Source organism: Ananas comosus, linkage group 12, assembly GCF_001540865.1.
Source record: "Ananas comosus cultivar F153 linkage group 12, ASM154086v1, whole genome shotgun sequence".
NCBI classification, from domain to species: Eukaryota; Viridiplantae; Streptophyta; class Magnoliopsida; order Poales; family Bromeliaceae; genus Ananas; species Ananas comosus.
Genome location: NC_033632.1, coordinates 1,319,483 through 1,343,782, shown reverse-complemented (window position 1 = coordinate 1,343,782; position 24,300 = coordinate 1,319,483). Strand labels below are relative to the sequence as shown.

The 24,300-nt window shown below is 41.1% G+C and overlaps 4 protein-coding genes across 6 annotated transcripts in view; 1 reads left to right on the top strand and 3 right to left on the bottom strand.

Annotated features, from left to right (window-relative positions):
• Positions 1 to 14,847, bottom strand: part of LOC109718969 — a 20,356-nt gene extending 5,509 nt beyond the window's left edge. The window contains exons 1-4 of the mRNA XM_020245481.1: positions 14,763 to 14,847; positions 14,482 to 14,621; positions 13,334 to 13,385; positions 12,948 to 13,005 (exon numbers count right to left, since the gene is read on the bottom strand). Coding sequence (XP_020101070.1) covers positions 12,948 to 13,005; positions 13,334 to 13,385; positions 14,482 to 14,600 — 229 coding nt within the window. The 5' untranslated portion in view covers positions 14,601 to 14,621; positions 14,763 to 14,847. The remainder of the gene's footprint in view (positions 1 to 12,947; positions 13,006 to 13,333; positions 13,386 to 14,481; positions 14,622 to 14,762) is intronic.
• Positions 16,832 to 19,193, bottom strand: LOC109718970 (pentatricopeptide repeat-containing protein At4g11690-like). 3 transcript variants are annotated; one of them, XM_020245484.1, is made up of 3 exons: positions 17,955 to 19,193; positions 17,816 to 17,875; positions 16,832 to 17,341 (listed from the first exon to the last, which is right to left on the bottom strand). In XM_020245484.1, exons 1-2 carry the CDS (start codon positions 19,184 to 19,186, stop codon positions 17,842 to 17,844), a joined length of 1,266 nt encoding a protein of 421 aa, XP_020101073.1. In that variant the 5' UTR covers positions 19,187 to 19,193; the 3' UTR covers positions 16,832 to 17,341; positions 17,816 to 17,841. The 3 variants fall into 3 exon arrangements, with proteins under 3 accessions (XP_020101073.1, XP_020101071.1, XP_020101072.1); XM_020245482.1 differs by having other exon boundaries at positions 17,816 to 19,193; XM_020245483.1 differs by having other exon boundaries at positions 16,832 to 17,875.
• Positions 19,937 to 21,952, bottom strand: LOC109718078 (glucan endo-1,3-beta-glucosidase-like). Its single transcript, XM_020244094.1, has 3 exons — positions 20,854 to 21,952; positions 20,470 to 20,737; positions 19,937 to 20,256 (listed from the first exon to the last, which is right to left on the bottom strand). Exons 1-3 carry the CDS (start codon positions 21,919 to 21,921, stop codon positions 20,231 to 20,233), a joined length of 1,362 nt encoding a protein of 453 aa, XP_020099683.1. The 5' UTR covers positions 21,922 to 21,952; the 3' UTR covers positions 19,937 to 20,230.
• On the top strand, positions 22,296 to 23,887 carry LOC109718079 (SKP1-like protein 1B). The gene is made up of 2 exons (XM_020244095.1): positions 22,296 to 23,064; positions 23,447 to 23,887. Exons 1-2 carry the CDS (start codon positions 22,759 to 22,761, stop codon positions 23,618 to 23,620), a joined length of 480 nt encoding a protein of 159 aa, XP_020099684.1. The 5' UTR covers positions 22,296 to 22,758; the 3' UTR covers positions 23,621 to 23,887.

The following is a 24,300-nucleotide window of genomic DNA, read 5'->3' as shown; positions in this document are numbered from 1 at the left end:
GACATTTCAAATCTTTAAAATGTTTGATGTCTACTGAGTCAATATTTTAGATTTATTTAATTGTTTTATGACTGTTCACCACTGAAGTTAATCTTTTTTCCTTTTTTTAATAAATATAGTACATTAACATGAATCATTAAATACTCAACTCAATTTCACTATACACATGATAAATGACTGCTTCAAATTTTGAAGTTAAAGGAAGTTATTAATTGCCTCCAAGTCTAAATAATATAAAAGATTAGACTGTAAAAATCAAGATTTTTAAAGATTCGATATTCAAGTGATAGTTGAGGCACAGTTCTCATACATTTCTACCTCTCATTCCACATTTCACACCTTTTGACTTTTTGCAGGTTGTTACTGGTAATACAAGAACAAGATATCACTGGACAATTAATGTAAATCACCGAAATCCACCCTCAGGAGCGGTTTTTCTCAAAACAAAAAACATTCTTAATGTATGGAAACTAGTTATCTATTATCTTCTTGTTGTTAATTGAGACACAAAGAAGCTTAAGGATTTTATCAAATTTCATCGATGATTTCCATGGAATTTAATACTCTTCAACTTTTTGTTTTCAAAATAAGTAAAAAATTATAGCAACTTAACTTTCAAGTAGCTTTAGAAAGTCATTAATTTAACAAAAAGTTTAAGACCAACTTAACTAGAATTAGCCTTAAATATCGGCAACAAAAAATAAAAATCAAGACATGACGATGAGAACAAATAACTAATTAAGGTCTTCTTTGAATGCATAAACCTTTTGTTTCTTTTTGACATAATTTCATTTGATTTACACAAAAATCTTGACACTATTCTGATAGATGGAAATGGGGAACTAAATGACTTGGGAATGATCGCCACCATAAATGGCCTTCTCGTCATTTTTTTTGAAATAATAATAAATTATCTCGTAAAGTTAAACAAATACTTGCTGGGTAAACTTAATAGATACAGGTAGCGAGATTCTTTAAGGAGAGAAATCAACTTCCTTGCCTCCAACATGTGTGGAGACTCCGGATAGTCCTATATATAGAGGATAGTAAAGGAGCTAAACTCTTACAATCCGGTTAAAGCATTTTTGCGTGGCAGCTAAGACGGCCGGAGGTTAAGAGAGTTAAGCGTGCTGAGGACGGAAAGTAGTCCTAGCGGATGGGTGACCCACTGGAAAGTTGGGAAAATCTTCATATGGTAATAAGCATCTTTACATGTAAAGTAAACTTAGTCATGGAGATATCTTACTTTGACCCCCCTAAAATGGTTTAAGGTCGGATATAGATATTTACAATACTTAACACCAATGCATGAAGAATCTTGTTGTTGCGCTTCGAGGTAGAAGAGGTTTGATTTTCGTTACGCTAGAAAAACATCGTGACATCCATCCATTTACCGTTACGGATCTAAACATAATCATTTAATAGGTAATTTGGTTTTTATTCTAAAAAACCTACACTTGAAAGCCAAGTATGTATAATTCTTGAACACATGTGATCAAACTCAACATCTACCAGATACTATAAGTAGTTTCCTAAGTAAATTTCAGAAATACTATTGAATAAGACTTTCAGTGCTCCAAAAAAAGCCAAAAGTGTTAAAAGTTTCATTTTAAATGTTCTATAAGTTGAGGTTCTCCATAGATCTGTTAATCCTTAGTAGAAAAAACAGAAAAAAATGGGGGGGGGCACTTATACACCAAAAACTTAGTGTAGAATCCTTACGCACAATCCAATTCAACATTTTTAGACAACTCTTATCGAGTTTCTAGATCCATTAAAAAAATAGATGTGCAATAGGACTGATGTGTGTGTGTGTGGTGTGTGTGTGTGTTGTGTGTGTGTGTGTGTGTGTGTGTGTGTGTGTGTGGTGTGTGTGCTGTGTGTGTGTATACCGATAGTATTCTAGCTCAACTCTCTCTCTCTCTCTCTCTATATATATATATATATATATATAGTAGGTCTTGTGTGCTATTAGGAGCACGGAGGCCTCCGTGCTCCTAAGCCATTTTCGATCATGGAGCTTCCGAATCCATGATCGGTTCCGTTAGACTTGATCTAGTATATTTGAAATATCTAGAAAATAAATTTTGTGACTTTTCGATATCATTTACCTAGCGATCGAATAGGTTCAAAATCAACGGCTGAAAATAAAAATCTCTCAAAAAATAGTGATATAGCATTAAAATTTTCGATCAAACATATTGATCTTGCTGTAAATAGTATAAAAAATTTTCTATCAAAATTTTATTTGATTTGAATACTTTTACACCGTTAAACTTGCAAACGGTATACATCAACCATTAAAATTTATTGATTTTGAACCCTTTCGATCGCTAGGAAAATGATACTGAAAAATTACAAAAATTATTTTCTAGATAGTTTAAATACACTAGATCAAGTTTAACGGAGCCGATCGTCGATTCGGAATCTCTATCATCGAAAACGGCTTAAAAGCACGAAGGCCTCTGTGCTCCTAATAGCACACAAGACCTACTATATATATATATATATATATAGGGTTCTTTGCATACACGTCCCTGTAAACATAGAGAATCGCAGATATATCCCTGCAAAACGAAAATTTCATAAGTTGTCCCCACAAAAGTCCTAAGTTGTGTAGATATATCCCTGCCGTTAAGGTATGTTTGAAAATTTTCGTTAACCACGGTTAAAATAGTTAACCATGGTTAATTATAATGTAAATTGACAGATTTGCGGCGGCGACGGTGAACCCTCTCCCTCTTCCTCTTCCTTTCCCTCTTCCTCTTCGCCCTTCTTCTTCTCCTCGCTCTTCCTCTTCCCTCAGCTTCATCGCCGGCGAGGGAGGAGATGCGGCGGCGGCGGCAAACTCTTTCCCTCTTCCTCTTCCTCTTTCTTCTTCCTCTCCCTCTTCCTCTTCCCTCTTCTTCTTCCTCTCCTTCTTTCTCTTCCCTCTTCTTCGTCGTCAGCGAACTCGATCCTGCGCCGCAGCCGTCGTCCGCTCCGGCGGCCCGAAGAGGAAGAGAAAGGGAAGGTGAAGAGGAAGAGGGATACTTTTGGAGGAATATATTTGTGAGGGTAAAAAGGTCATTTTACAAAAAAATTGTTAAAAAATAAACAGTTCACTAACGGATTGAAACCAGAGGGACATATCTTCATAACTTAGGACTTTTGTAAGGACAACTTATGAAATTTTCGTTTTGCAAGGATATTTCTGCAATTCACCATGTTTGTATGAACGTGTATGCAAATAACCCATATTATTATATAAATTATATACTATATATTATATATAGTTGAGCTAGAATACTATCGATAGACAAACCGGCACTTTTGCCAACTCATTTGTTGTTCGATAATGGAGCACTCCAAATCGACGATCGGCACCGTAGACATGTGAATCTATACCACTTGAATTGTTCAGAAAATCAAATTTCAAATCTTTCGACATTTCATTTGCTAATATTCAATGTGTCTTTAAATTTTCTAATTTTATTTGTCAATATGAAGTTTCTCGTTTAACGGCGTAAAAGTATCAAATTCAATTGAAGAGTTTTTGTATAGAAAATTCTTTTAACTATGGTAAAACAAGATCTAATACTCTTGATTTGATTACAGAATCCTTCATCATTTTTTTAAGAATATTCATTTTCAGTCGTTCATTTTTTGTATCACTCGCATGGATAAGAACAATATCGAAAAATGTATGAATTTGATTTCTAATACTTCAAATGGTTAGTCATGTTTCAACGGTTGCTGATCATCAATTGGAGGCTCTCATCGAAAAACAATAAGGGTGGCAAAACGTCCTGGTTTGCCTATCAGATAGTCATTCTAGCCTCAACTGAATATATATAGTATATATTATATATATATATATATATATATATATATAGAGAGAGAGAGAGGAGAAGGATGAGGGGACACGATGAACGGAGGGAGACGCGAGAGAGGAGAGAGGTTGGACTGGGCTACTATTAGCTAGACAAAATTCTTTGTTTGCTATCAGTTTTTTTAGCCTTTGGATGCAACTTCTTTTTATTATTTCTGACCATTGGATTAAATTACCTATAACCCAGTGCGGGACCACTCAAACCATAGTGGGAACCACTTCAACTCTAATACCGACTAATACCATCCTGCACCCTACAATTTTTCATCCAAGCCGGTTAAAAACTTGAATAGCAAAATGAGCGTTTTAACTATTAATAGGTATTCCAGCCGCCTAATTCTATATTATATATATATAAGAGAGAACGAGAATGAGAGAGAGAGGTGACACGATGGCCGGTTTGAGAAGAGTGAGAGCCGCGCACACGTCGAGAACGGAAGAGCCATTTGTCGCTAAATTGGGTTTCTCTCGGTTAATGAGGCGATGCCTGGTAGGGAGCGAGCAAGTGCGCGGAGAGAGAGAGAGCCTACGAGCATGTGTTGTCTCAGAGCACGGAGCGCTCCGTGCTCCTGAGCGGTTTCTCGATGATGGAGTTTCGAATCGCGATCGGCTTCTAACTTTGATTAGCGTATTTGAAGTTTGCTACGAAATAATCTTTTGCGATTTTTTCGAATATATTTACCTAGCAATCGATAATGTTCAAAATTAGTAATTTTTAACGGCTGAAAATTAAAAATCCTAGGAAAAAAGTGGTTGATATAGCCATCTAAAATTCGATAAAAATTTTTTTTTTGTTCATCTTGCTTAGTAGAATAGTTTATAAGAATTGGTATAACAATTTTATCTGATTCTTGAATATTTCTAACACCGTAACTTGAAAATGGCGCAGATATCAATCATTAAATTATGGATTTTGAATCCTTCGTCACTAGGTAATAATTATCCAAAAAATCACAAAAAATTTTATAAAGAACTTCAAAGATGCTGCTAGATCAAGTCTAACGGAGCGATCCGTTCGATTTCGAAAATTCTTACATCATCGAAACACGGCTCAGGACACGGAGGCCTCGTGGCTCGAGAGGCACAAGCCAGCCCTGCTAATATCTATATATATTATATATATTATATATATATATTATATAATATATAATGAGAGTACTATACTATCTATAGTACAGGAGCTCCGGTACTATAGTCTCGTTTTCGATTTTAGTGTGTTCAAATCAACGATTCACACCGTTAAATGTGATCTAGCGTATATGAAATTTTTAGAAAAAAATTTAGTTTTTTTTATATCGTTTACTTAGTAAGTAAATTATGTCAAAATGAAGAGCAATCTTTAAAATTTGAGTATAGAACTTTTGAATTCAAGATCAAGGATATTGACCTTAATCTAGATAATTTAAAGTATTTTTTATCAAAATTTGAATAAATTTATATTCTTCTATACCGTTAAACTGCAAACTTGTCATAGTAGCCATTAAAATTTGACAATTTTGAAACGGTTTGATCATAATGTAAATGATATCGAAAAAAACTAAAATTTTATTCCTAAAAATTTCATATACGCTAGATCATATTTAACGGTACAGATCGTTGATTTAAACACTCTAAGATCGAAAACGAGATTATAGTACTAGAGTCCCAGTACTATAGATAGTATAGGAGCCTAGTGCGCGCGCTCTCTTTCTCTCTCTGCATATATATATATATATATATATATATAGCTATAGCTAGACTGGAATACTATTAATAGCACCAATGACTTTGTGCTATTAAATTTTCTGCCCTTTGATTAAAAAATGTGCGGTTAGGATGATGTGGGCCCCCTAGGGTTGAGTGGGTGGTTAGTTGAATAGTATAATCGAACGGTTAAAAATGATAAAAGAGGTAAATCTAACAGCAGAAAACTTGATAGCACCAAATGTTTCGTGCTGTCGATAATATCCCAGCCGGACTATATATATATATATATATATATGCTATCGGAATTATAGAGGATCTGGTACTTTCGATTTTTTGGCCGTTAGATCAACCCCTTTAATCATTTTTAACTTTTGGATTAATACTATTATCCTGTGGGGACCACTCAACCCTAGGGATACTATTCAACCATGGGGGGAACTCTATCATCCCAACCACATAATTTTTAATCTAAAGGTCAAAATATCGGAAGTATCAAATGCTCTATGCTTCCGATAGCGTAGTAGCTCTACACTATATATATATATATATATATATATATATATATAGAGCTATTATAGTTTCGAAAGTATAAGAGAATTAGTGTTTTCGACTTTTGACTCTTGAATTAAGGATTGTAGGGTTGGGATGATAGTAGTTCTCCAAAAATTAAAAATAATCAAAAGAATTGATTCGAGAGTCAAAAAGTTGGAGGTACCAACTCTCTTATACTTTCGAAAATATAACAGCTCAAGAACAACCAGAGGAAATCGTCATGGTCGCCGCTTTCCCACCTCGTCATGGTCGCCGCTTTCCCACCGCGGCGCAGCTTCCCCACCGCTGCCTCCATCCTCGACGTCTTCCTACACCTCAACCCTCTGTACCTCAGCATGCCACCCATGCCTCTCCTAAGACTTTGCGTCCTAGTTTTGAAGAGGGTTGGACCCTTGTTGGTAAAAATGGGCGGAAGGTACTCTTCCCTCAAATTAACCACAGTAATTACAACTCCACTACTCTGCCAGCTTCTAGCACTCCTACCACCAACGTCCCTTACAACATTAACTTCATCCACCCACCTCAGCCACCTCAACCATCACCCAAACCCCACCATGTCTCTTTCAAAGATGTCCTCCTATCCGCCCCTGCTTCCAAATCTACCTTCCCCCGCTCCTCTCACCAACCTAACAAGCGTATTCCAACCTTCCCCACGCGGGCCAAAAGCCGCACTATCCACACCGAGCGCAAGAAGCATCCATTATTTGGAAACCCTTTTTTCTCTGCCTGTTGTTTTCGGTGTCTGTCCCGAGAGCACTGGGTAACATCCTGTCGGCAGCCCACCCGCTGTTTCCGGTGCATGTGCCTGGGCCACACCGCCAAAAAGTGCTTCACACCTGTCGCCTACCTTCCGCAACTCCACAACAAGTTCAACTCTCTGCTTCCACCCAGCTCCAAGCCTGACCTTCTTCCTCCATCTATCCACAGGGTGGCCACTCATCCACGTTCTAAACTCCACCGAAGCCATCAACCGGACACTTCCAACACCTGCCAGTTTACCGTACGGCCTCCACCGATAAGCTCAAAAAATATGGCGCTCCTAAATCGCACATCCACTTGTTACCTTAAAGATTCGAAAACTCTCCTAGGCCAACCCTCTTTTTTGGATAGATCTGCCACAATTGATATTATCTCTTATGTTGAGCCGCCGGACATGAATATGATCCACAACATGCTTGTTGACAGGCTACGTATTCCTTTTCGTGGCATAGATGTGTCCAAGCATCAACCATATGACTTTCTTGTCACCTTTACATCCGTGGGCCACCTTCAGGCAGCATTATCGACTCGCTCTTTCGAAGCCAATGGTGTGCGCTTTATTGTCAACAGATGGGTTCCCACTACTGGAGCATCAACAGTGCACCTACCATATAAAGCCTGGGGCAAGCTGAGTGGCCTACCTATGCACTGCTGGTCGAATGATGCGGTCGAGCAAATCTTCGGTTCCCTTGGGGTGTTTCTCAGAATGCACCCAATCTCGGAGCACAGGTTAGATACCAGGCACCTCATATTCATGTTCAGGACTGAGGCCTTATCCGGCCTTCCCTCTACCTTTCGAGTTGTAGTCGGGGGAGTCTGTCATTATGTGCAGTTCGAACTCCTATCGGCCATACTTATCCCGGAGGGCACCTCTACCCAAGATGAAGATGATCCTACGCCCCCTGAAGATGATTATGATTGGGCCATGCCTCTCCATGCAACTAGGGATTGACCCCACCCTTCTGATCAAATCGCTGGATCTAGTAGCGCAGCCCCGTCCCCTCCCGGTCGGCGCATTGCGTCGGATATTGCTCCGGCCGCGTCGTCCCCCGTGCATTCTCCTGTCCACCTCAACCATGGCGCAGTGCCGCCCCCTGCGCGCTACACTATTTCTGCGGGGACCAAATCTGGGTTTGACCAAATCAAAGAAGCAACTCAGTTGGACTCAACTTTGGGCTCACCCTCGCTCAACACCGGGTCCGACTCAACCAGCTTTGTCCCCAACTCCGTTGCTCTGCTGGACACCAACTCCACGCAGTTTTCGCTTCATTCGGATCCAAGCTCTCCTGAATCAGTCTATGAGTCTTCTGACAAGGTTTCTATGAGGACGCGACAGCACACCACCATCTTAAATGGGAGATCTGCTATTCCCGGGATTTTAGCAGACTTTGGAGCTTCTCCACGCCATACCAACAGCAGCACATCTCCCGCGGACCCTGCTGACATTAATGCCATTAATGCTGCTGACCCACTTTATTCTCCTTGTCAGTCAAACATCCACTCTCGTTCCCTCAACAAAACCTCATCTTCTGCTGTTGGTTTTGATAAAAATTCCACTATCCAAAGCAGCCCATATAATCCCCCTCCATGCTCTCTTCCACCGAACCCCTCACTGGCCCATTACCTTAGCCCACATTTTAACAAACTTTGTTCCCAACTACTTGTTGAGGTCCCCAACCCTCCTTGTAACCCCACTCAGCCCAACTCATCCGCTAGAGCAAAATCACCTCCTTGTAACCCCACTCAGCCCAACTCACCCATTAAAATAAAATCGCCTCCCGCCACTAAAGCCTGTTCCCTTCCAATCACCATACCTCGTCGTAGCATTCGCCTCGCCCTTAAATTGAACGGGCCCTATAAGTCACCTATTCAGAGAGCTCTGGACCTCACTACCTCTAAAAACCTTCCCTCTACCTTGTCGACGAAAAATTCCACCGCGCAATCCGCTACCCCGAGTCTCCCACAATCTCCCAATCGATCCGCTGTTATCTCAAGCCCGAACCCTGCTTTAAAAATAAATCGAGAGAGTGTTATGTTGCTTCAAAAGGAATGTGCTTTCCTCTTGCCATCTAATGTCTTGGATCAAATCTGTGCAAGGTCTGGCCAGACGGAAGCGGTATCAGACAGATGATCTCCCTCAGGTGCTCCTTCGTAGCTGAGATTTTAAAGTTTTATTTTATGGCTAAAGGTTATATCGATAATTTTTTATGTTGGAATGTCCGTGGCCTCTCTCGACTGCGAAAATGTGGGATTATAAAGCGAACCCTTCTATCAAATAGATGCAGTTTTATCTGTCTTCAAGAGACCAAACTACAATGTCTCAACACTAGCAAATTAAGAAGTATCTGCGGAAAAAATCTTGACGGTTACGTATACAAGGAATCTCGGGGTCGATCCGGTGGTTTACTAACAGCTTGGGACTCCACCAAATTTGACCTCATTTCAAGTTGGTGTTTTAACTATACACTTTCAACCCTCTGTGTGGATAGAAAAACTGGGCAGAATTTTCTTGTAACAAATGTCTATGGGCCGTGTGTGAATCGGCTAGTTGATGATTTTCTCCTAGAATTACAGCAGGTTCGCTTGTTGGCGAGCGTTCCTTGGATCTTGCTGGGGGATTTTAATATCACTAGATTCATTTCTGATTCAAATTCAGCTCGAAGACAATCTGTTGCTTCCCGCAATTTCAATGATACCATTGACAACCTTTGCCTGATTGAGCTACCTCTGTGCGGTAGACGCTACACATGGTCAAACAGGCGTTACCGGCCAACTTTGGTTAAACTTGACCGTTGTTTAGTGTCAACCGATTGGAATTCACTGTATCCTACTAGCTTTCTTCACCCTGTTGCCAATGCAGTGTCCGACCATTGTGCTATCCTGCTTAGCTGTGCGTCAAAACTCAACAGGACAAATATTTTTCGCTTCGAGAACTATTGGTTGTCCTGCTCTGATTTTAATGATGTGGTCAAGAATGCATGGATGGCAGTTGAATCAACCAATGCCACCCCAGGTTATACTCTACATAGAAAATTATTGGCCCTGCAGCGAGCATTAACCTCTTGGAGCAAACTTCATGCACCCGATCCTGACCGAACGATTACAAATTGTTTAAAATGGATCTCCTTTTTCGACAACGCGGAGGAAACTCGCCAACTCGACACTGCTGAATTCAAAATTAGATGTCTACTCAAGGAAAGGGTAGATACATTATGCGAACAAGCCGAAATCAAGTGGAAGCAAAGGTCTCGAATAAATTGGCTCAAGTTAGGCGACCGCAACACCAGCTTCTTTCATGCTTATGCTAGCGGTCGTAGACGGCGGAATTACATCCACCGTAACAACCTCACCCTGAACAAACCATCTGACATTGCCGAGACCTTTTTCCAATATTTTCGCTCCTCTATTGGATCCTGCTACACCCCTTCAGCCTATATCAATCTTACTGCCCTTTATCAAAGTCTGCCACCAGACAGTACTCCTAACCTCCATCATCTTTCGACAAATATTTCTGAGCTGGAAGTCAAAGCCGCAATCGATGCGCTTCAGGGGGACAAAGCACCGGGGCCTGATGGCTTCCCTATGGGATTCTATCAACGGTTCTGGCCCATTTTAAAAGCAGATATATTATGTTTTATGCAGGGTTTCTTTGCTGGTGGCGACATCCCACATTATCTCAACAGCTCATGGATTTCTTTGATCCCAAAGACAGCGCAAGCTATTGCACCAGAGCATTTCCGACCTATTAGCCTTACTCATGCTATTAGCAAAATTATCTCAAAGGTGCTCGCGACCCGTTTGCTGACGGTCATTGATTCACTCATTGACCCGCATCAAACAGCCTTTATCAAGAACCGCAGCATTCATGACAGCTTTGTAATGGCTCACGAGGTTCTTAACGCTGCTAGAAGGCGGAAGAAAAAATTGGCCCTTTTAAAAATTGATTTCTCTAAGGCTTTCGACAGTGTTAGCTGCCATTTCTCAAATCTGCCTAACCTTCGTGGTCGACATTAAATGGACGACTGAATCCACAAACCTTTTGTCCTCGCGATTGCATTTTGTCTCCGTAAGGTTGCCCAGCAAGTGAATTTCTCCCTGACGAGGACAAGATCAGCGACCTACTCGCCTTATCTCTTACCTGTGCTGATGTTCTAAAAACTTGGCACGTCTTCATCCGCCCAATCTCATTCCTCAACCCTTACCATACTGCCTATAGTCCCCTTTTGCAATATGCATACTCTCAACTTTTTGCGATGAACATACTGTCGAAACCTTCTCAATGCAGGACACTAACTTAGAGGCCTTCTGCCGTTCGTCATTTATCAATAACAATTGCGAAGACATCACTCTATGTTTATCTCACTGAACATCCATGCTTACTTCAAATCCTCAAACGCTCTATGGTCACTTCACTAACCTACTTGACGCCTACCTTTCGGCCCCGACTAAGCCCAACTTGTGCTACACCCTCTTATTGACAAGTTCATGAAAAAACTTCTCGGATGGAAAAGTCGCTACTATCACCGGGATTGTGGCTGTCGAGTTGTTTGAATTAGGATTATCAGGTTCTACGAAATTTACTCAACTCCATACCGTATCTATTGAGTTTTACAGTCTAAGTCTATAACTCACCAGCTGCGGAGCTCCAAAGCGACAGTTTCTATGGAGGGAAATCATCATGTCCTATAAAATGAAGGGTTAATCCTTCTATTCGACTGGGGATGAGTGCTAACGTGAAAGCTTTGGCGTGATGTGTAAGAGCAAACCATCTACTAGCAAGTAAGCTTGTGTCTCTTCTCTGCACTACGTGGTCTTGTGAGATTTGTCTGCGAAGGCCGACTCATACCGGCATTTTAATTAAATCGTAATATTATTCCTCTTCTCCCTCTCACTGGAAGCATCCCCCAGCTCGCTCTGCGTAGTGATCTCAACTATCCTAATCTCAACATCTTCACACTCTTTTGCTATATAATGGACAAACATTTTTTGGTTACACTTGTAGGCAAACACCCCTGATGATCAACTTCCGCTCTATCTCCTACTCTGCTCATCAAATTGGCTCTTGTGTCCGAAGTTTTATGATAATCTGTTCTCTATTACCGTCATCTCTTACCCGACATCATGTCACAAACAGAGTTTCGACACCATGCTACAGTTAGACACTTCCATATTGCGTCGGGCCTCCAAACGTCTGCTGCTCGGAAATGGACTCCCCCCCATGCCACTTTCTTCCAGCTTCATCAGCATAACAATTCTTTTCTTTTTGCTGACAACATCGCCGACCTCCGATCACAGTTTGGTACACAATTCACAACATCCTCGATGCAGTTTTACGTTTGGGCTTTTTATATAAAAACGAATTATAAACTCTGAAAACCTTCGGATCTCGTGTTGATTTCTCCGCCTACAAACAGATGTTGAGCTTTGCCTAAGCTGCGAAGATATTATCACTTACCTTCTTGCCCCTACTCCCATAGCTGTGTGGCATCTCTCATCTTTTCCTTTCGTCCTTCAACATAACTTATTTGGATATTGAGACATCTTGGACAATGTAGGTCTTCTCGTTACCTAAGATATCGAAGAGAACACCATCTTCAGTCTGCTTCGCGTCCTCTGGTCTGAGCGAAACTCGTCGCATCTTCGACATACTTATCTCCCTCTTCCAACGCAGCCGTATTCCATCTAATGCGCTGATGTGTCGATATTTTCATCTTTGACTTGATCACCTTTGGGTGTCTCCTCAGTTTTTTATTTAATGCTTTATGTACTGTTCTTGAAACCTGTTTAATTTTAATTCTTATATATTTTTAACCCATTGCACCCTTTTGGCTACCGGGGTTTGTTTTTTCCAAGATTCAAAAAAAAAAAAAAAAGAAAGAGACAACTACAAACTCGGAGCTTCTAATTAATAATGCATAGAACACTATTTGTCAGCGGTTCAACGGGGGATAAACAACCCCTAACTATTATAATTCAGCCGCTGATTTCAAGTAGACAGACTTCTCAAAACCAATTGGTGCGATACTTACCAATGGATTTCAATATGTGCTAGTGTGTAATACAAAGGAAAGAAAAATACCTATTTTCTTCCAGCATTTTCCCTTGTTAATTTCAACTGCTTTCATCAATTCCCCGTCCTGTGACATGTTTTAGCATTAGAAAGCTCAACTGACCACTATTTTACAAAGCTGACAAAGACGAGAGCAATAACATGGTAGGAATACTAAAGATACTATAGTTGAGACAAGAACCGAGCAAACTCAAACTTAGAAGTACTAGGATGGTTAAGGGTGAAAACTGGCCGGTTCAAGACCAAACCAAGGTCAATCCCGTGTAACTTGATAAAGAGTGGCTTTCAAGAGGTAGACGTGTAAGCATTTGTGCAACTAACTGTGTGCAGTAGCAACTATGTACAGGTAAATCGATAATCTTCAAAGGAATATAGATTAAAAATGAAATGCTAACCTCTTCCGGGGTCCAACCACCCGTAGCTCGCCTTATCGGGCCAGTTACCCTCCTAAAATAAATGTAATATAAGATAAACATTGAAGAGAAAAAGAGAACAAAAGTGTACAGAGAGTGCATATAGCGCCCAATTGCAGTGATTTGCAGCAAACTAACGGCAATGCTGATGCCTTGGTAACAACATACGGGACAAGAAAGAAGAAAATTTTATCAGTATTGAAGTTCAGAATATCATAATTAGTTTGTCGCTTACAAGAAATCAACATCAGACAAGTTTAAATTACTAAAAGTAAAACACAAAATGCTGACACTTTCAAGCTTCCACCGTCTTTCTCCTACAGTAGATATTATAACATAAAGATATTGCAAAAGACTTATATGTAAGTTCAATGGAGCAAAATCACATACAGCGAAACAATGCTTACTCCCCTGGGATTTCGAAATGTCAACAAGAGTTTATTCAAACGAATATGAACATAGAAGGAAGTGAGAAAATACAAATAGACTTTCATATTTGAGATTATACACATTAATTTAGTTTCTCGTACGCATAGAAGTGACTACGATCATAGTATTAATTTAAACATGAAAGGAAGTTAGTTCGTTCCTCCTATAATCAATTTCTTATACTAAACCAAGGAAAGAAACTCTTTGTGCCTGTTTAGTGCGCATTTCGGCTTTCTACTTCGGAAGCAGAAGCCATGTCTTCAGCAATGAAATTGTCTAAGTGCCTATTTGGCCCGGGATGGAGCTTTTGCAAAAATGTTGCTTAAGAAGTAGCACTAGCTGCATTATATTAAAATATTCCCCACAACTTTTAGAGTATACATGTTCAAAAGGCACGAACGAACCAGTCCCAAAGCTTTAATAAGCTTCTAGAAGCAGAAGAGATTCTGCTTCGCCATAATGAACTGTTGCGAAGACTTATAATGGAAAAGCTCTTACAACTATCAAATCAACACCTTTAGGCAAAAAAAACCTAATAATACTGGAAAGAAGCATCAAGGAAAAACCTGCAACTTTCCTAATCAAACAGGAACTACACTAAGCAGCGTGAACAAATCCATAACAGAATCTACGGAGGATCACTCAATATCAAGCAAAATTAGAGTTCAAAACCAAACAAAATTAAGCAAATTGAGCATTACTTGTTGGAACGAGATGATTTCACCGGGCTAGAAACAGTGGGGATCATCGTCGAATCCCCACAATTCTCCTCCGACGCCAAAGAGCTCAACGGAGCCTCAGAGTTCCTGTTCTCCTCCATCTATTACCTCCGTAATAAACCCTAAATTCACCAAAAATCACAAGAAAAAAGAGCTTAAATTCCGATTGAAACCAAGCTCCAAACTTCAGAATCCCAACTTAGAGACTTAAATAATCTCGGAATCGAAGACGAAAACAAGTAAAGGGAATTGAGAACGCTTACCAAACCAAAAGAAAGAGATCGAGGTGGTGAAAACGAAACCCTCGAATCCGTATCTCTCTCCCTCTAACGACTCGAAGAACCCCCCCCCTCTCTCTTCGAAAAACGTCGCCGTTGAAGTGAAACTATATAGTAGTGGACAAAATGCACGAAAGCCCCTGTAATATCATAATATTACTATTTTGATTCCTAAATTTTGACTTAACATTTAATCTCTTAACTTTAGTCCCTGACAATAATCAAAAAAATAAAATATAAAACTTGATTGTATGTAAATAACATTTTTTTAACCCTGTTTTCAATATATTTTTTTTTTTTGAGAGATAGGTTGCACGCTATCCGTTTCGTTTATTCCATTTAGAAATAAACTTAGCTGGAAATGTGAATCAACTAGGATTCGAACTTAGGTCTCGAGTACCAACCATCAAGCCCTTTACCACTTGCTCTAGGGACGGTTAGTAAAGTGATTATTTCTCAACTCAAAATATTTAGCCTCCGTTTGGTTGGGGATTAAGGGTGGAATAACCCGTTAACCCCCATTTTATCCCCAAACACTTCTAAAAATGGGTGAGGTCAGCTAACCACACCTCAAATAGGTTATCCCGGATTAGCTAACCCCACCTAACCCTACCAAATCCCAACCAAATACTATTTTCTATTTATAATACCCCATTATTCTTCTCATCCCACCTACTCCAATCAAATATTATTTTTCACTATTCTGGACTAACTCCAATCTCCAACCAAACACAAAAATACTCTAATCCAGCCTTAACCCTAAACTTAATCCTATTTTTGAAATAACTAGTTTTTTCTTAACCCCGAACAAAACGGTAGCTTAGGGACCAAGTCATGAAACCGGGATAGTACGGGGCAAGCAACGGAACGAAACGGACGAGTGACGGCGCATAAACGGAGACGTTAGGGTTCGCTCGGGAAAGGGAGGGTAACGGTTCGCTGACGTGGCGCGTTACGATTGGGCGGACGAAGTTTGAACTTCAAACGGCACTCATCGCCCCGTCTGGTCCACAGGGGTCAATGGCCCGTTAAGAACCGTTGATTATTCGCGCGTCCACGTGAGCCGTTGGATCCGAATCTAGGGTCGGATTCGCGGATTTAAATGAAACGTGGTTAAAAAGATCGCGAGATGCTCGGGACCATCGACTTAATCGAGATTTAATTGAAACAAAGAAAAGATTTTACTTGGAGAAATTATTGTGTGTACCCGGTGCACTATGCACCGTAACAATAAAATCTTATTGAGTAGAGCTTTTGAAATGAAAATTTAAATTATTGGTTGCGTTCCCATTTTCTATAATATTTGAAAGGGCCCACGTACTAACCAAATTGTAAATTTTCCACACTCTTTTTTTTTCTTAGAATGAAACGGTGTCTCTCTCCATAGAGTTAACTTTGAACTAATTAAAGTCCAGGTATAATGCTCATGAAAAAATTTACGATTATCCGTATATGAGTCCTTTGAACGATGTAGATGTATATCTATAGGATCATATTTTGATTTTTTTTAAATATTTGTATCAAAATATTAACTGAGGTGCATGACATATTCAAACACACCAAAGCCACCACTGTCCAACTCCTATAAAAAGTGCTTATGGAGGATCGCTATATGAGTGCAGCTTTCGGAGAAAACGAAAATCCAATCATGCAACTTTCTAGTTTTTTTTTTTTTTTTTTTTTTTTTTTTTTTTTTTTTTTTTTTTTTTTTTTTTTTATTTAGAGAGATAGGTAGCACACTGCCTGCTTTGTTTATTTTATTTAGAAATAAACTTAGCTGGAAATGTGAATCAATTAGAATTCGAACTTGGATCTTAGGTATCAATCACCAAATCCTTTGCCACTTGCTCTAGGGACAGTCGGTTATGCAACTTTCTAGTTAAAATTCCACTGCAGTATGAGCATGAACTTATACTTAGAAAGTGCCCATGAGCAAGTTTCAACTTCTCACTAAAACAAATTCAAAGAGATATTTTATTTTACCAGGCGCCAAACAACATTATCTTGAAGTAAAGAAGCCATTCTAGAAGCCATGCAAAGTGTGAGATGATATCTAGAGTAACGGACTTGAGTATCATTGCCAATATTCAAGCAGTACATATCTCCACATTCTGACTCTTAATTATATAAGTGCTCTTTGAAAACAAAAATAAATTCCAAATTGTGCTCTTTATTGTCTGCAAGAAATATGAGGAATTGGCCAACCTTGATTAAGGCCAGGTAATTGTACAAATAATAACCAATGTCGCAGGAACATAACAAGATACAAGCACAACAACAGTTGCTTCCTCTTCTTTATTATCAGCACTGAGACTCCAATTCTTCACGACAAAGCACTTAAAACTTCGAATTCGCTTCACTCCATCCAAAGTTTATAAGCTTTCAAAAAGATTTAACAAAGAAGACGATTTGTCTAACCAATGATGGGAAATGCCTGCTTGAGATCTAGGCTCTGCAGTTGATTCTAACATCCAAAGCACGAGACTTGTCAACTATGATGGTGTGTACTCTTGCAAACTCTTCCCTTGTCAGGAAACTCGCAGCTTAAATTTCTTCGGCCACCACTGCAACCAGAATTTCATTTTAATAAGCATGTGACAGGTACTCTTTTGCTCCTCCACATTCTAAAATCCAATAAACTCCGCATCTCTATCACCCTCATATTGGAAACTCGGGATTAAATACAATAGGGATCACTAACACATAAGCCATGGTGAAAATATTTAGTCGAATATCTTGCTTCACCGATTACGAATCAAAAAATTGCCTTAGTTATCTCTCTCTATGTGGCTTGAGGACGATTTGATCAAAGACCTTTTCATCAACCATTAAGGAAGAGGACTACTTTCCTCACTTTCCAATAGATACAAATGTAAGGGTTCCTGCTCCTTAATTGTGGGTTGGGTCTAATAGGGCCGCAATCGACTGGGTCAGGAAACCCAATAACCAGCATCTCGATCTTTTCATAAGCAGCCTTATGAATTACTATGGCTCCTCATTTTAGCATCATATAGTGCTCTGCAGATCGAATCACTTACCGGTAGACCAAACAATACCATCTCATTCAGAAGAGCTTCTGCCTCGCACAACTTCCCATCCTTAACAAGAAGACGAATTGTTAAACCATAGCTAGCAACATTAGGAACCAAACCATTATCTCTCATCTCCTTAACCAACCTCAAAGCCCTGTATGAGCTACCTTCTTTGCAATGCCCATAAATCATTGTATCATAAATCACATTGCTGGGCTTCTGTTTCTTCTCACTCATTGACTCGAATAATTTCCATGCATCCTTCAAATTGCCTTCTTCACACAATCCTCGCATTAGCACGCCGTAGGTGTACACATCCACCTCTTTACCGGCCCTCTCCATTGCATAATACACATCAAACGCTCTTTTCATATCGTTCCCTCGGGCAAAAGCATCAATAAGAATAGTATATGTTACTTTAGTAGGAGATAAATCCCTTTCCTTCATTTCTCTATAGATATTAGCAGTACCTACTAAATCTCCAGCTTGAGAAAACCCATTAATGAGCATATTATAAGTAACAATATTAGGCAAAAACCCACTTACTTTCATGTAGTCAAGTGTAGACATAGCTTTCGACATATTCCCTTCTTTGCCGTACCCATCAATAAGAAGATTGAATGTAATCAAATTTGGCCTTATTCCCTCCTTTGTCATTTTATCGAACAACTTGAGAGCATCCGTAGTTCTCTTTTCTCTACATAGACCACCAAGTAAAGTGTTATAAGTTACTACATTATGCGAAACTCCGCTCTCACGCATTTCATCAAACAACTTAAATGCGCGATCTAAATCTCTACATCTGCAACACTCGGCTATCAATGAATTGTAAGTGTAGAGATTGGGTAAAACCCCTTTACCCCTCATCTCGTTGTAGAGATCGAACCCATGTCTCTGCAAGCCATGTCGGAAGTACCCATTGATCATCACAGTGTAGGTGAGCTCATTTGGGACCAAACCTACCTCCCCAATTCGCTTAAACAGCCTCTCGGCTTCTTCCAAGTCGCCATTTTTACAGCACCCGTCGATCAAAGTCGTGTACATGACCACATTGGGGGGGCCGCCGCGGCTCTCGAACAGGGTTAGGAGATCGAGGGCGCCGCGGAGCTGGCCCGAGAAGCAGAAGCCGTGGATCATGATGGAGAAGCTGAAGCAGTCGAGAGGGGAGGTTTTGGCTTCGAGGGCGGCGGAGAAGAGGGCGAGGGCTTGTGGGAAGCGGCCGCAGCGGAGGAGCTGGCGGAGGAGGGAGTTGAGCGCGGTGACGGGGGAGTAGCGGAGGGGGAGGGGGAGGAGGAGTTGGGAGATGAGGTTAGGGTTTGGGAGGGTTAGGGTTTTGATGAGGAGGGCGACGACGCTGAAGAAGGGGTTGTGAGGCATTGCTCCGATCGTGGTTCGAAGCAGAGGAGGTTTTTGAATTAGGTTTTTTATACTTTAGATAGAGGATGTTAATGACTGGACCAGGTCTGCCACGTCATATAAGAACCACAATTTTTTATCTCTCTTAACGCTTTCATGCATGGAAAATGGAGGTTTTGAATTGAGATTCTCGGGTGCAGTGCCCCCACAGTTTTTTTTTTTTTCCTTTTGGTGTGCACGCGATATTATATAAAGCGAAATGCATCTCAATTTCACATACATAAAAAAAAAAAAAAAATTATGAATGGAATTATGTCCACGATATGAATTGTGACCGCACTAGACTCTCATTGTCCATTCTTTATATTTATTATTATTGTTAAATTTGAGCCATTTCCGTTCAAAACTGAATTTTGTTCTAACACTTATCTCTCTATATGTAAGAATTTTTTTTTTTAGAGAGATAGGTAGCACGTTATCTGTTTCATTTATTTTATTTAGAAAACCAACCACTAAATTCTTTGCCACTTGCTTTAGAAACGATCGAAAATTGAATCTTGTACTTGATGGAATATACATTTATCAATGTATCCCCATCTGCTAATTCAATTCGTACCAGCGAATAAATTTTGTTATTTGGAAATTAAATATTTGCATTACATGTGTGATATGCTAAGTAGAAATGCCATGTGTAGACATGTTCTCTGTAACAAGGAAAGAAATCAAAGAGAAACTTCGTACAGCAAAAAAAGATTTCAATAATAAGCTACATTTCATGCCCACAAAAAAAAAAAGAAAAAGGGGCAGCTCAATAGATTAACAAAGCTTAACGAAGTTAAGTTACACACTCCAAGAATGTATCCAAATTTGAGATCGCGACCATTTTGAGCTGAGCCCCACAAAATTGTCCCAGTGCAGTTAATAAGTCAGAAATCAAATTCAACTTTAAATATCTAGTCAAGTCTGAATAAGTTGAATCACCAGCTAACAGCAACATTAGCGAGGCTAACCCATTATAGCCTTAATTTTGGGTGCAAAGTGATGTCCATATGACATTACTCCTCGCTATCTGAACTGGCAATTTCCGTAACCTGTAATCCCAAAGTAAAGCTACTGTAATTAGCCATCAAAAAGAAGAGAAAAAGAAAAAAAAACAGTAAGTAAATACGCTAATAGACCCCATCAACTACAGGGCATTTGAAAGAGGTACCTAACTTTCATTTTCAAATTTATATATATCTCTAACTTTTTGTTTATTCAAATTCGAGCAATTTTAATTAGGTGAAACTTTAGAGGCGACATACTGGGGTTGGCGGCGGTGATGAGGCCGGTCCCGGCAAAGTCGCAGTGAAAACGGCGGTGGCCGCTGGCCCGGAAGAAGGCGTTCATGGCGTAGGAGGCGTGCGCCTGCAATGTGTTTGGGAGGAAGCACGCCCCGCCCTCCTGAATCGGCCGGCAGTCCACCAACCCGTTGCTGCACGCGTAGTTTATGTTCGCCTGCAGCGCCGCCTCGCTCGCCCCCTCCTTCGCCACGCACCACTTCCTTCTCCCCCTCCTCGGCCTCCTACCACTCTGCAGTTGCACCGCACAAATTATTAGTACTAGTATTTTTATTTTTATTTATTATTACTACTACTACTAGTACTGCTGCTGCTGGCGCGAATTTTGAAATATTAATTATTACTTACCGGATTATTTTTTAAAATTCCGATATCGTAAACGGGCGTGAAATCGGGGCGAAACAACCCGAAATTCCGCTCCGCAATGGGCCCGGGCTTGAGGTTCTCGTTAAACAGCGCGAAGAGGTAGGCCTCGAAGGTGCGATTCGGCATGAGGGGCGTGCCCGTCGCCGAGTTCACCTTGCGTATCAGGTTGCGGTTGTACGACGCCGCCTCCGCGGCGCTGACCCCGATCTGGCCCGGCTCCGCGGCGGTGGGCCAGCCCGTCTCGCCCACCGCGATCGCCACGTCGCCGTAGCCGAGCCGATTCATCGCCGAGTACACCGCGTCCAGTTGCGCGTCGAACATGTTGGTGTAGGTGATCCCCGTGAAGGGATCGCGCATCCCGGGGTTGGGCCTGAAGAGGGCGTAATTTAGGGTTTCGGGGTTGTAGCCGAAGTAGGGGTAGGGGTTGACGACGAAGGGGGAGCGGGTCTCGCGGAGGAGCTGCAGCATCGGGGCGAAGACGCGGCGCTCGTAGCCGCCGCGGAACCGCGCGGCGGAGGGGGGCCAGGAGACGGCGAGGATGCCGAGGTAGTGCGGGGTGGAGACGCGGACGCGGCGGAGGCCCGCGGCTGAGAGGGCGGCGGAGAGGCGGCGCATGGCGGGGACGAGGCCCGCGACGAGGGCGCGGTCGCCCGTGGCCAGGATCTCGTTGCCCACGGAGACGAGGGTGATGTTCGTCGCGGGGTAGAAGGGGGCGACGTTGGCCGCCACCCACGCGGCGGCGGCGCCGCCGCGGCGATCGGCGAGGGAGGGGATGAGGCCGTTGGGGACGGTGACGGTGACGGAGATCCCGGTGAGGGCGAAGGCGCGGACGAGGTCGGGGTTCGAGTCGAAGAGCTTGACGCGGTCGATTATGGTTCGGTCGCGGAGGAACGCCGCGACCTGCGCCGGAGGGGGGAGGTTGTCGCCGAGCGTGCCGTAGTTAACGCCGATCGAGAGGGCCTTTCCCTGTCCCGGCGCCTCCGAGACGACGACGATGACGACGACGACAAGGAGAGCTACGGTTTTGGTCGCCATTGGAGGAGGCTCCATTGGAGGAGGAGGAGGAGGAGGTCGACGACGACGACGTAGAGGTGAGAATAGCTATCCATTCCCATTTATCCCGCACGATTATTATTAGCTCACGCTAATTTTATTCTCCCCCAAAATTAGAAACGAGGATAAAAAGGGCATGGCATTCGCTCCTTATTCTGAGGTTGGCCGCAGTACGACGTTTGACCGTTTTGACCAACAAAAATTACATGCTCTTCACTGATCTACTCTACATAATTTTTTCCCGATTTTTGATGCATTGCACATCTCATACACCACATCTAATACTAAATTGTTATTAATATCTTAAATTTAGAATTTAATTCGATAGTAGTGATAATTTTGATCAATATTTAGTGGTGGTCTAAAAAAAATTAACAGTTATGAGATTTTGATCAAATTGCAGCCAATTATGTCTCAAATACTTATCCGATAGCAACAGATCGTTAGATGCACCGTGCAATTGCGGCCGTTCGTTCAGTTACAATCTAAACTTCAGTTGTTTTCCTTTTTTTCTTTTTTTTCTTTTTTTTTCAGTTGTTTTCTTTTATGATGAATATCTTTTATTCAAGTTAGTTGTTAACACTACCGGTTTATTAGTTGGTAGCAACCGCCAATCCAATCTTCAGAGCATAATCCTTTCTAAAACTGTTTTTTCCTTAAAAAAAGAAGGAGAAAAAAAAATTCTAATAGAATTCCTTATCCTAATACCGTTTCAATCCTAATCCAACGAGGACTAATGCCTATAAATAGTTAAATACAACACCATGAGCGTACCAGATCACATACACAACGATAGTAAACAGAGAGAGAGAGAGAGAGAGAGAAAAAGAAAGAATGGAGAGGCTGGTTAAGATCAGGAGCTGCGACGACAAACTAATGGAGGTGCCGGAGACGGTGGCGACCCGGGCGACGTTGATAAAGAACGTCATGGAGCTCACCGGAGACGACCCCGCCATCCCGATCCCACTAGCCACCGCTGAAATCCTTGAAAAGGTCTTCGAATACTGCACGAAGCACGCCGAATTCGAGGCCGCCGGCGACCGAACAGAGAGCGACCTGGCCGCCGCGAAGCTGGATCTCGAGCGCTGGGACCACAGCTTCCTGAACGTCCCTGTGAACACGCTCTACGATATCTCGACCGTAAGAGTTTGTTCTCCCTTTTAGTCACTATGGTTTAAAGCTTAATAGTTATTGTTTCCTACTCTCAGAAAATTTGTTTGCACTTGCAAGAAATCAAAATTTTGAATCAATTCTTTTGATTCTTTAGGATTGAAAAAAATAAGAATAAATAATTATAAGACTAGTCTACAAGTAGCATTGCTAGAAAGATTAATGAGATCTCCTGATTGATTCGTGTAATTGTATATCTCATTTGGTAAATTTGAAACAAACTAAATTTACTGTAAGTGATCTGTGCGCTGTAAATGCAAATACGTTATATATACTAGTTCATATATATATGTATATATATTACATGTATACTAGCAATTGAATGATAATTCTAATTCTGTGTAAATTTCAGGTGGCGAATTTTATGGTGGTCGAGGACTTGTTGGACTCATGTTGCCAGAAGATTGCGAGCATGATTCGGGGGAAGAGCGTAGAAGAGATACGAAAGCTCTTTAATATTGAGAACGATTTCACCCCTGAGGAAGAAGCAGAGATACGAGAGGAGAATAGCTGGGCCTTGTTATGAAGATGAAGATGTGCGGTGCATTGAACCCCCTGCTTTCTTTTTCCTTTTTTGGGTACAATCTCTGGGCCTGTGAATGCAAATACGTCCTAGTTCTTGGTTCTTCTTTGGAGTGCATGGCACTCGTTTGAAACGTTTTTCCTTTCTGTCGTTTTTGTGGGTCCAGGATTTTCTTTGTAGTTGCAGGACTGCTGAATACTGATTTGGACAGTTTAGGAGCGAGCGTGTACTTTTTGCTTTAGCTGTTCTTGGAACTGTTTTGTTTGGATATTCGTGTTTTCGTTTCAGTTTAGAAATCGAATCTTAATGTTTGCGCGAGTGGAAGTATTTGTTTCAGGTGAGTTAGTCTTGGAAAGTTCAATTTGCTGCTGATTACAACAATCTTGTTTTCCTTTTAATTTGGAATTTGAATCCTAATGTTTGCGTTAAGTGAAATTTTTTTGTTTCAGATGAGTTAGTCTTGGAAAGTTCAATTTGCTGTTAATTACAACAATACTCCTATTTTAGAGACACTGCTGTAAACCAAATATAATGATAAATAATATTAGACCTGAAATGGCATCTCACTTCATTAAAAATCAAACTTTGATCTCATAGACATTCTTGAGAATGACAAATTGTTACATGCGCTGGATGTATACGCATATCTCATACACTGATACATCATACTGAAAAATAGCGAA

Excerpts from the sequence above, each read along its gene's own strand:
- LOC109718079 (XM_020244095.1), top strand. The coding sequence starts at position 22,759 with ATGGAGAGGCTGGTTAAGATCAGGAGCTGCGACGACAAACTAATGGAG. Across the intron at positions 23,065-23,446 it reads CGCTCTACGATATCTCGACC|GTGGCGAATTTTATGGTGGT; the intron begins GTAAGAGTTTGT and ends TGTAAATTTCAG.
- LOC109718078 (XM_020244094.1), bottom strand. The coding sequence starts at position 21,921 with ATGGAGCCTCCTCCAATGGCGACCAAAACCGTAGCTCTCCTTGTCGTC. Across the intron at positions 20,738-20,853 it reads GAATTTTAAAAAATAATCCG|AGTGGTAGGAGGCCGAGGAG; the intron begins GTAAGTAATAAT and ends GTGCAACTGCAG. Across the intron at positions 20,257-20,469 it reads CATCACCGCCGCCAACCCCA|GTTACGGAAATTGCCAGTTC; the intron begins GTATGTCGCCTC and ends TTGGGATTACAG.
- LOC109718970 (XM_020245482.1), bottom strand. The coding sequence starts at position 19,186 with ATGCCTCACAACCCCTTCTTCAGCGTCGTCGCCCTCCTCATCAAAACC. Across the intron at positions 17,342-17,815 it reads TGGTATTGTTTGGTCTACCG|TGGTGGCCGAAGAAATTTAA; the intron begins GTAAGTGATTCG and ends TTCTGGTTGCAG.